Genomic DNA, 10,758 nt, shown 5'->3' on the forward strand with positions numbered 1-10,758 from the left:
CCTACAAACAGCGTAAGATAGGGCAAGCGTGTGCGCGGCCCGCTGGTCCGGAGCCGTGGCGTATAAGCCACCAGCGAGCTTGATTGGCCGTCTGATCATACAGTTAGATGGACACAAAGCTTTTTTGGATAGCAACAAGAAGATTATTAAGACGTACCTCTGCTGGCCCTTGATTAACCCACAGACAGAAAAGCAAATCACTCTAGTAGTCCCCTTTTGGAAGACTCCAGATATGATCAACGACGAGATTTCTTAGTAGGCGTCTCGGGGGTTGCGGCAGGAGCAGTAGCTCGCCGCATAGCGTTTCGTGTACCCCGATCAAGGGTAGCTTGGCTGCCAGCATCGGAAGTCGCCGGCGAAGTGATCGGCGTCTTGTCCGGACGAATGCGGCGAACCGTTGCAGGAGAACGATCAGAGACGTTTCCCGGGTCCGTCGGAGTTCCCAAAGCCAGAATAGATTCCTGACACGCCGCTGCAGCGGCCTGGTCATCTTTCATCTGTCTCGCAGCGGCCTCCTTTTTCTGTGCCGCCCCCATCTTGCGCCTCAACGCCGGGAGTGTCTCTCGGTCAATGACCTCAAAGATCCAAAACAGCCGTCTGGTCTCCGCGTACCAGTTCTCCCTGTCCGCCTCGGCCTTCTCCACGGCCGCCAGAAGCTCGGGGATTTTCTCGGGCGGGTACGGCACGTGTCTCGGTGGGTTGCCGCTCTGGATCCTCTCGTCATCCTCGATCGCGCGCACGAGACGTCTGTTGGTGGCGTCGAAGGCGGCGTCGAGAATCTCGGCGGTGGCGCTCTCGTCCCGCGTGAGGTGCTCGAACAAGCCGCGGGCGCGCTTGTATTCGGCTCTGGTCTCTTTGATTTCGACAGCGACCGAGCGGACCTCCCGGGTGGCCTCTTGCAGGGCAGTGAGCTTTGGCTTGGGGGGCGCAGGACGACGACGATCGGCTGGCGCCTTGGTTGGGGTTGAGGGCGCTGAGGAGAGGCTCGATGATCCACCCTCCAGGTCTGGTGACTTGGGTCGGGGGGCGCTCAACAGGTCGATGGGGATGGGAGTATCGTTCCGCGGAGTGGTCTCATCGACAAAAGGGTCGGTGGAAGATTGATCTAGATCCATTGTCGACGGCGTGATGGCAGACATCTTGTTTTTGGGAGCCTGCTAGTTGCGCTTGTAAGCTTGTGACTTGCCATGGGGCATGGAGTTGGGCATGCCTCGTCAAAGTCTTCCTCTTCTTCGTCGCTATCAAATTCTCCGCAAGATGAGGAAGAAGAGTCGCCTTGGTAGGCAATGTCGGCCTGCTCGTTGCTGTCGAATGAGTTGGGTATAGGAGATGCTGTGTATCGAAACTTGGTAGATCCAAATGGCAGGCTACCGCTTAGAGTGACAGCGGTATCAGATACTTGAGCCCCGACCGAAAGCCTGGACGATTGAGGCGATACGGTTAATGTTGACGAGTTTTGACGGGCGCGAGTGGTTTTCCCGGCAGAGGCGGTTGAGCTGTTCGAGGAAGCAGGAGCCTCAGGGACGAGACTTGGACTAACAGCCACACTTCCATCACTTCCGCCACCACCGACGCGCTTGACTCTTCCCGTTCTTACCATTGTATCAATGCCTTCACCTGCACTCTAAATCAATAAAAGACGTCTGCCGAATTTCCGCTGCAAGAAACAGACTCGCAACTGGATTGAAACACGCTTACTTGTAATGTGTAGTGCCGTAAATAGCGAATACTGGCGGGACGAATGCCACCTTTTGCGTAACGTCGAAACAACCTCGAATGCCTGCTGATTCAAATATTATAGGTGAAACTTTGGTGGGAAGGCCAAAATTCAAGTCGTTGGCTCAAAGAGGGAACTTTCGAAGCCAACTCTCTGAATCAAGAAGGGCCCTTATGCCACTCAAACGGTCTTGACCCGGTGAATCTACAGCGACTTCCCGTCTGGTATACCGGCCAGGTTCTCGAAGCAGTGAATAACATCGTGAGACTTTGTTCGGAGGTGAGAAAAATCCCATTCAACAGTATGAGGGTTGTGAGTTGGCAAAACTTAAGTCCCTTCACCTGTTCACTAGACAAGTTCAATGGCTCTTTCTAGGAACCTTTTTCTGAACATATTCTTGCTTTAAGATATTGTAATTTCCTTTAAAACCACTTGTTTGAACCTAAAATACAACAAGAAACTAAGGCAGGTTTTGTATGTTCCTATAGGACTTTTGCACAATCAAGTAGCTTTTATATCTGCTGTGGGATATGTATAGTTGACGCCACCTTTGAAGACAGCGCAAAGATTGAGAGAGGTTAATATGTATCAGCTATCAATTGGTACTGCCCTGGAAACATATGCTATGAAATCTTCATCCGTGGTTTGCGGTCTTCGTACTTCATTCTGCTGAGACCGCCTGCAGCCTACCCCACGCAAGTCGGGTCTTTTACCTCAGAGGAAACAATATCTTTGTGGAACGCCCTTGGATGACTGAAATTGTTTCTGCGTCTCATTTGTAACCAAAGACCCGCGAAGTTCATTGTTCACGCTTCCATCTGTGAAAGACGGAGCAGAAGTGATCATTCTAGTCTCATTCGCCTCACAGTTTTACTGCAGTTCCTGTGGCGGCCATCAGGGAATCATTTCGAAGTCTTTCCTCAAGTGCTCACCCGCCTCATTTGCTAGCCTTGATTATTCCTTCCTCGTCAGCCATGATATTGTTCATCCTTCACCTCCACCAGCCACAAACCACCATCCTCTTTGGCCAAACTTGAAAAATCTCCTACCCTACCACCTCTCGCCAGCTCAGGCCGAAATACATCTTATCAACAGTATTGCCAGAATAGATCACGTACGTATATCAAATCGTGTAGTGCGGCCGAGTAAACAGCTGACTTCGTCCCCAGGATGGCCCCCCGTCTCGATAAGATGATCCTCGACGCCCTTGAGGAAGTCGCCAATAAGTCGCGCAAACCCATCGATGAGGTTTTGCGCGCCACTCAGACGATTATCGAGAATAACATTGTCAAAGACGAGCCGGCTGCTGTAGACGAGGCGCCCGCGCAGGCTGCGCCAGTCGCCACCCCTGCCAACACCGCCACCAAGATCGCTGCGAATACCGCAGCGAAGCCATCTGCTCCGAAGGCTTCTGTCCCCGCGCCAGCTGCCACCAAGGCCTCTGCTCCCGCGAATAAGCGCTCCGCTCCGAAGCCTCTGGGATCTGCGGCCAAGCGAGCCGCCCCCAAGGTGAAGGCTCCTGCCTCCGACTCGGACACCGTCCCCGACGAACCTGTGGCCAACTCCGCGAGTCAGGGGAACGTCAACCAATTTCCTTGCGGGTTCTCCGACTGCTCCAGAGTCTTTCATCACAAGAGCTCGCGTAACCGCGTGAGTATTCCGGCCGAAGCGCCTGGTGCCTGCGTGAGCTTAATCTGACAGAGGCGTAGCACTACAAGATCAACCATAACGGCCAGAGACCTTGAAGGGGTAGGTGCCACGAGAGGCAAAGGGAACAGACTACGAATTCAGATGACGACGGGCCTGACTGGTAAGCTGACACCGTACAATCTCGTTGTCTCGAGGTCGTCTAACACATCACCCACAGTAGGCCAGCAAGACGATAGCTATTTCCTGTGCTCCGTTCAGTAATCCCCTAAATCCGCTTACCATCAATGACTTTGTCTGGAGGATGGATTTTTTTGGGTTCTTTTGGCGTTTACCGATATTCTGACTCGACTTGGGTCTTGAAAGTAGGCTAGTCCAGTAACTTTAGGCCACGCCATTCACACTTTGTCTTGATTCTACATTAGCAGAAACAACTACAAATACAACAGTGTTACCCAGACCTCACTTATTGGAACGATGTAGGACCAATAAATACGTTTCTGTTGTATTGAGGCATATGAAGTGATTCAGTAGCAGTAGCTGGGTTATCCAAATCAGCGGATACTTTCCTCGTGTAGTGAACTGTTTCTTCTCTCATTTATGTCAATCTGCACTCAGCACTAGCCTTGATATTTGTCTAACAGTTTTATCAGCGAGAATATCTGCTATGTATCCAGGCCGACACGCCAGACTAACCATCAAAATACCGGGTTGAACCCACCATTTACTTACTTTTCCTCCGATACTCGAGGTAATTCCCGAATTCAACCACAGCAACACAAGCACAATGGCGCCAGAGCAAGACGCTGCCACCCACGCTTCCGATCTCGAATCTTCCGCTGTGGGCGTATAGTCGCATAGTCCCGCTATGACTTTGGTCATGACCAAGCCTACAGCCCTGGGCCTGGACCTAACCAAGAGAACCCCGCTTCCCACGTCTCGCCCAGCTCGAGCCGCGGCGGCGACAGCTGGCGGTATTAATCTAGAGCCGAAGCCAGAGTGACGATGTGGAGGACTGGGTCCGAAAATCTGGCCATGCTCTGTTCTCGGCTGCCGCACGACCGGCACGGGGGTCTATGCCCTCAGGGAAGTAAGTTTCTGAATTCCGAATCCGTCAAATATTTCCACTATGCTGAGTTTTGAAATAACATCTTTGTAGATCCCACAGTCTTACACTGAAAGCCTCCAAGGTCCGCAGGAGCGTGACTGTTCTGCAGGCTGGCAAGGCCGACAAGAAGGACCAGAACGGTGGCGAAGTCGACGCTGCCAAGACGTGGTTTAACACCACATAGATGCGCCATTGGAGGGGATATAAGACACTCATATGGCAAACGACTCTCCTCTCTCGGTTACGATGGTGTATACTGCGAATGACACCAATGGAAGCCGCTAGTATGACATCTCACTGCCGTGTTCTGTGTTGACTGTGTGCTCGTGAAGCTCGCCAAAACAAACCGAGGGGACTTGGGCAGAACGTAGCTGACTTCATTGGGACTCAGATGATCAAGGCTGTTTTCAGAGACACTTAGTACACATTGATCACCATCTATGCCTTCCTTCAGGACGCATCCATAAACCAAAGATGGCGCTTTCTTTTGTCACCCTAATGGGCGATGCTCAAGACTGGTCAGGTACTATGGATAACCAACCAGGGTGAGCACATCCATTCACAGGCATTCTGATGGGTTTTGCCACGCACCGCAGACTGCCTTGCTGTAAAAGAAATAGAGACGAGCACTATGTCCACTTAAATCTATCCGCATAAGGATAGTAGAATGCAATCTTTACTTTTATTTTGAATCTATCATTGCGTCGGAAGTAATCCGCCTCGTTGCCACGGAGCCGTTCGTTGACGACGTCGCCGCGAAACGTTACTGGCCGACAATCTCCTCCTTGCAGTAGATACCGTATTCCTGAGCGCAGGTACGGCAGATTAGCTCGATGAACAGGTATTAAGGTGATCATATTTACCTTGAGGTCCTTCATGAGAGGATCGTTGATCTTGCTGCTCATGGGAGCGAGGACGCCCCTCTCGGAAAGGGTTCCATTCAAAACTTGCTTGACGGCAACCGCGCAGGGAATGCCCACTAGGCTCGGTTAGTCGAAAAGGCTCGTCGTCCGTGGGCATGTGGTACTCACCAAGTTTGGCCATAGCTGAGTAGCCGTTAGGGTCGGTGCTGCCGTACTCGACAAGGGTCGAGAGCCTGGTCTGCTTGGTGCCGTCCTTCAACTCAACCTCGAACTTGTGTTGCAGGCTTTGCTTGGATTAGCATCATTTAAAACGGGGGAATATGCCTCGAGTGGCGCTACGCCCGAATCCAGTCCAGTGACTTGGACCTTCGGCATGCAGAAGTGCGGGAATGCTTCACTCACATAACGATATCGCGCTCTCCCTCGGCAAACTGCATCTTCTTCTCAAGGGTGGCGCAAAGGGTGTCCAGCGGGTTTCCTCGGGGGATGATCTTCAGCCCTTCTGTGTTAGCCCAGCTCTCTGATTGATGCCACGTCGGCGCAAGCCCGCACGCGACGAATCATGGCCAACGTATCAGGTTCGAGAGGCATATGTGTGTAGACTTACGTTCTCGGATGAAAAGATTCCAAGCCACTTGAGGCCACCCAAGATGTGGTTACGCTGCTCGTCGTCCTTGAAGCTGGTCTTGGCCAAGACTGCCTTGATGAGCTCTGCCTCTTCCGAAGAAGAAGCACCCAGAATGTTACGCGTGACCTCTTTCCAAGCAGTCGCATCCTTGCAGTAGCTCTGCTCCTCGTCCTTAAGGAATCCAATGTCGACGAGGACCTTGACGAACTCGGGGAAACCGGCGTACCGCAGAGTACCTCTGTGCACATACACCCGTCAGTGATTTTGTGCTTGTAAGGAGCGAGCGAGCCTCTATATGTACCTGATGATGGTCTGCGCTTCGGGGATGTTGTAGCGCTCCTTGTATCCTGTCGAGTCTCTGTTGGGGTACGCGACGGTAGCGAATCCTTTGTCACAAGTTATGTCAGTATCGAATGAAAGGCATGGAGATCGGTTTGAGAACTTGGACGCGGGTCTACGCACCTGGGTAGATGTGGTACGGCTTGGCAGTGGCCATGAGATCTTGGATGGAGTCAGCTTCAAACACTGGCGTAATCCGTGGCTATTCCGTCTGCTTACCGGGTCCTGCAACGTTGACGATCTTGCCGTCCTGGTAGAAGCTGGCGGCATTCCGCAGCGCGAGCAGGACGCCGCGGGGAGACCTAGATTCTTTGTTAGCACGATGACTCCTGGCTTCGAGGCACAGCCTAGAAGGCTTCCGGTTGTGGTGGCACCGGACGTCTGCGCAACGAAGACGGTGAAGACGGAAGGGCATCTAACCATGAGAACTTGTATCCCAGAGGGTTTCCAGAGCTCTCCGGTGCCGGGAGACCTCCGCAGTAGGACAGGAACGAGTTGATCTTTCCGCCCTCCTTGTGGACCTCTTCGATGGTTTTGACAGCGTCTGATAAGTCAGTTGGTGAGTTGGTCAATTGCGTGGCTCTCGGGTCGGTTCTTACACAAGTGGTCGATGCCGGGGTCTGCGAGTAAAATGAATTGGTTAGCTCCTGCGGCCATATGGGTATCAGCTGGCTCTTGCCCAAGGAAACTCACCGAGACCAATCTCGTTCATGACGGTGATGCCGGCATCCTTGGCAGCCTGGTCGAGCTCAAGCATAGCGGGGGAAACGTAGCTGGTTGTGACAACATGCTTCTTCTGACGGATGGCAGACTTGATAACGCTGGCATGGAATGTGTAGGGGATCAGGCTGATGACCAGGTCGTGCTTTGCGACTTCGTTGTCCAAGGCCTTGTCGTCGGTGACATCGAGCGAGATGGGGTTGGCATTCTTGACACCGGCAGAGAGTGCCTTGGCGGACTCAAGAGTTCTGCAGGCTGTGGAAAGCTCAGTAGGTGGACTTGGGGTTGCCGGTGTGGTCAAAACAAACCAACAGAGACGGAGATGCCAGATTCCGAGAGGATGTCGAGAGTCGGGCGAGTGACGAACCCCGCACCGAGCATCAATACCCTGACAGACAGGCAAGTCAATACAAGGGATGCCGAACGGCAGACGAACGGTGTATTGTCTTACTTTTGAGACGCCATTGCAATTGGTATTCGTGAGAAATAGCGACCTTTCCGAATTGAGAAGTATGGTTGAGAGGGGAAACTGTTGACCAAGAAGCTTTGCAAACAGGTCACAGATGGTGTCGCAGGTGCAAAAAATCTTTGGTGGGCTGTACGGTGCCCCTCCTTTGGCGGGGAAAACTTGGAGTACCTCCGACACCGGCCGCGTTCCGGGGTGACGTTCTAATTAGGGCTTAGTTCGATATCCACGTGCCGGGTCCGACTCGACAAGATACGCTAAAATACTCGGTAGAGCAGTGAAGCATCAGTAAAGTCGATTGCCAACGCTGGCTGGCCAAGGTGGATACATACACTGTCCCGCATCAATGGGTCCACGATAAGGTACCTTATCGGTCAGATGGAATGGATCCACCTCCCCAGACGGGGCCCCCTGTTAATGTCACGTGCATCCCACTCCAAGGACACTACGACAATGTCAGAAGTCAAGATGCAGTAAGACAATAAGGATAGTCCCATCAAAGAAAATCATCCGAGTAAGCCCTTAGTGTCTATTTTGTTGGAATATTCCAGCCCCATGAACAACAATGAAAATGTCACAATCTTTCCTCGCACAATGAAAAGCCAGCACCGTAGCTGTACTTGATAGAAATGCTGTCGGGCATCTAGCCCGAAACAACCACCTCAATAAATAGACGAAAGAGGTCATAGGTTGGTCGCTGGTTTTTGAGCTATTATGTACAACAGACATCGGCTTCCCTAGCTATGGTTATCACTGTCAAGGTTCTTCAATCCGGCTATTGGTTTTGGACATGACGTTATTCACTCCTCCTTAGAATCTTCCCTGTCATAAAGTTTCCAGTCGCTGAAAGCTTTGATGTGAAACGAGACGATTCGAAGTATCGTTTTTTGAGTATCTAATATCATCGTTTCAGCACAATGTTCTTCCTCCAAAGCTTCATGGTCTGGGTTGAGTAACGTGCTATTATCCATCATCTGAGAACGTCTGAGTTGCATCCTGAAATCGAATACATTATCTCAGTCGCTTCGTTGGCTTATTGACTTTATCGCAACAATATATTCTGAAGAACAAGGAAGAACAAGGCCTTGGTTTCCATTCTTCCCAATCATGGCTGAGCTGGGCTTTTGTTCTATCCCCAAAAGTTCCAAAGAACATTATCATTAATTCAGTGCGGCCTAGTAATGGTGATTGAACAGGCTAGCCGGATCCTCCATATTCTGGATACAGGCAGGCTTGATCTCGAACGCTGCAATGAGAATGCTAGTCTTCTGCGCCTGCTAAATTTCTCCCTGCGCTTGTTGCAAGGTTCACTGCCTCTCGTTCTTTCCTCACCACCTCCGTATAAATTCTATCTTACATGACCTCACGTCACCCCGCCTCAACCCAACTTGCGCAGCAAAACTTCTCAAAAACAACTGCCCAAAGACCTTGGTCCTTTCAACGAAGCTTCTCAAAAACAACAGTCTAAATACCTTCGTCTTGCGCGAAGCTATTTCCAGATAACAGCACAGGTCAAAAGGTTGACTGTAATCTACGCAAGGTACCTAAACTTGAGATGCTACTTCTCCCCTTCCCTTATTCATCAACTAAGTTCAGTCAATGATAAAAAGGACTCTTCTATATATGCCACCGTTCAATATTCGCAAACACCATTTTCCGCTCAACCCCTTCTGGAAGCTTTGAACCCAACATTTTGCGTCACACTTCACCATGTCTCGTCATCGCAAAGCTGCCAAGTCCTCCTCTGCCTCCTCCCTTGCGCCCCAGACTCGTGTCCGCAAGAAGGCTAGCCCTGGAACCGAAGCAGGTGCAAAGTGTGAAGTTTCTGTTCCGCCAGATGTCAAGGAGGAGTTCAAGGCAACCGAGCAGTCTGAAAAGACGACCAAGAGGAAGGTCGCACTCAAACCCACAATCTCACCTCCAGCAAAGCGTCAGAAGACAACCGTTATCAAGCCGACCGAGAATGATACCAAGACCATTGCCACCAATCCAATCACTCCCAAGAAGCCAGGAGCAATTCCACAAGAGTCCTTCAAGCCCCAATTCCGCACCTTTCCCGAAACTCCGAAGACGCCTAGCAAGGTCAAAGACGGCGCGATGGACAAGATGGATGAGTCTGACTCCGATCCTGAGCCCCGGTCTATGGCTGTCCATAGCAGCAGTTCTCGACGACTCAAGACTGAGATTGCCAAACTCAAGTCTCAGATTAAGAAACCCAAAGAATTGGCGTCCAGTATTTTCACCAGCGCGGTCCACAAAGACAACGATGAGAAGAAAAACAAATGTGGTCTAGACAATTCCACAATCAGCCAGGTCTCTGAGGGCCACATTCTTGTTTCTGAAGCAGATTACTCAATCCTGATGCGCCGCACAGTTACCGTCAACAAAATGGTCCTTACTTTCATAGAGTCTGCTAGCGATGTTGAAGACTCAAACATTGACAAAAACCCTGCTCTGACCTACCTTTTGGCTGAAGCCCATTCTCTGTCCTTTGGCGTTCAGTCTCTCACTAAAGCAATCACCCAACTGCCTGTCACAGAGAAAAACAGTGGTGCGGATATCAAGAAGGCTGTTGAGCACACTGAAGGTGCTGTTGTCTCTGAGCAGCTTCTAGCCGGGAAGCTTAGAGATGGCGAAGAGGACACTGGCACAGACCTGCCTACTCCCACCAAGAGAGTTGTCATTAAAGTCAGCAAATAGGTTTGATTCTGAAGGGGGGTTTGGCATTGAATAAAGCTCGTTTTATTGGCTGGGAATTTGGCACCCAGAAGTTTTAGGAAGGGGACATACTTAGAGAGCTTTTCTTTTGCACGCGAAAGCGCTAGAATAGTCATTCAGGAGACCAAACATGGAGATAACTAGCAATAGTGTGTTAATCTGCATCTGAATAATAGACTGCATATGTGCTATGATTGCTCTTCATCCAGAGTCAAGATATTTGGAGCAAACGTCGGAGGCTCGCCACTCTCACTCTCTCGTTAGTGGCCTATTACCGGAATTTTCCTTTCTTCTGGCTTATGCTGTGTGGCAACAATACCAATGTGTTATCACGCCAAGAGAACATTTCAGGTAAGGCCTCGGAGAGTTATGGGCAATACATGGGATTCCATGCCTGCCACATCCTTCATGACAAAACATGCAAACGTGGGAAACCCACACCTCAGATTCCGGGGCTTCCGGGGCTTACGATGGCGCTGAAATTTGAATTTGAAGAGCATGTTGTCAATAAGATTGTCGCCAGTGTGTGACAGCCCGGGGGTACGACGTGGC

The 10,758-nt window shown here is 51.0% G+C and overlaps 5 protein-coding genes across 5 annotated transcripts; 3 read left to right on the plus strand and 2 right to left on the minus strand.

Moving 5' to 3' along the window:
- Positions 1–236: 236 nt before the first annotated feature.
- On the minus strand, positions 237–1,139 carry LY79DRAFT_705234 (uncharacterized protein; the record flags this gene model as incomplete). The annotated part of the gene is made up of 1 exon (XM_060565003.1): positions 237–1,139. The coding sequence occupies one exon, from the start codon at positions 1,137–1,139 to the stop codon at positions 237–239; it is 903 nt and encodes a 300-aa protein (XP_060411687.1).
- Positions 1,140–2,887: 1,748 nt separating this feature from the next.
- On the plus strand, positions 2,888–3,415 carry LY79DRAFT_581581 (uncharacterized protein; the record flags this gene model as incomplete). The annotated part of the gene is made up of 1 exon (XM_060560198.1): positions 2,888–3,415. The coding sequence occupies one exon, from the start codon at positions 2,888–2,890 to the stop codon at positions 3,413–3,415; it is 528 nt and encodes a 175-aa protein (XP_060411688.1).
- Positions 3,416–4,151: 736 nt separating this feature from the next.
- Positions 4,152–4,656, plus strand: LY79DRAFT_671568 (uncharacterized protein; the record flags this gene model as incomplete). The annotated part of the gene is made up of 3 exons (XM_060563928.1): positions 4,152–4,211; positions 4,351–4,454; positions 4,524–4,656. The coding sequence occupies 3 exons, from the start codon at positions 4,152–4,154 to the stop codon at positions 4,654–4,656; spliced, it is 297 nt and encodes a 98-aa protein (XP_060411689.1).
- A 330-nt stretch (positions 4,657–4,986) lies between these two features.
- Positions 4,987–7,487, minus strand: LY79DRAFT_691722 (saccharopine dehydrogenase; the record flags this gene model as incomplete). Its single annotated transcript, XM_060564754.1, has 12 exons — positions 4,987–5,277; positions 5,336–5,451; positions 5,504–5,619; positions 5,738–5,826; positions 5,943–6,201; positions 6,265–6,349; positions 6,426–6,464; positions 6,522–6,604; positions 6,723–6,846; positions 6,996–7,277; positions 7,331–7,410; positions 7,474–7,487. 12 exons carry the CDS (start codon positions 7,485–7,487, stop codon positions 5,236–5,238), a joined length of 1,329 nt encoding a protein of 442 aa, XP_060411690.1. The 3' UTR covers positions 4,987–5,235.
- A 1,349-nt stretch (positions 7,488–8,836) lies between these two features.
- LY79DRAFT_560630 (uncharacterized protein) lies at positions 8,837–10,563 on the plus strand. The gene is made up of 3 exons (XM_060558340.1): positions 8,837–9,777; positions 9,952–10,147; positions 10,279–10,563. The coding sequence occupies exons 1-3, from the start codon at positions 9,199–9,201 to the stop codon at positions 10,311–10,313; spliced, it is 810 nt and encodes a 269-aa protein (XP_060411691.1). The 5' UTR covers positions 8,837–9,198; the 3' UTR covers positions 10,314–10,563.
- The last annotated feature ends 195 nt before the right edge of the window (positions 10,564–10,758 follow it).

This window comes from Colletotrichum navitas (genome assembly GCF_030913465.1).
Source record: "Colletotrichum navitas strain CBS 125086 chromosome Unknown LY79scaffold_52, whole genome shotgun sequence".
NCBI classification, from domain to species: domain Eukaryota; kingdom Fungi; phylum Ascomycota; class Sordariomycetes; order Glomerellales; family Glomerellaceae; genus Colletotrichum; species Colletotrichum navitas.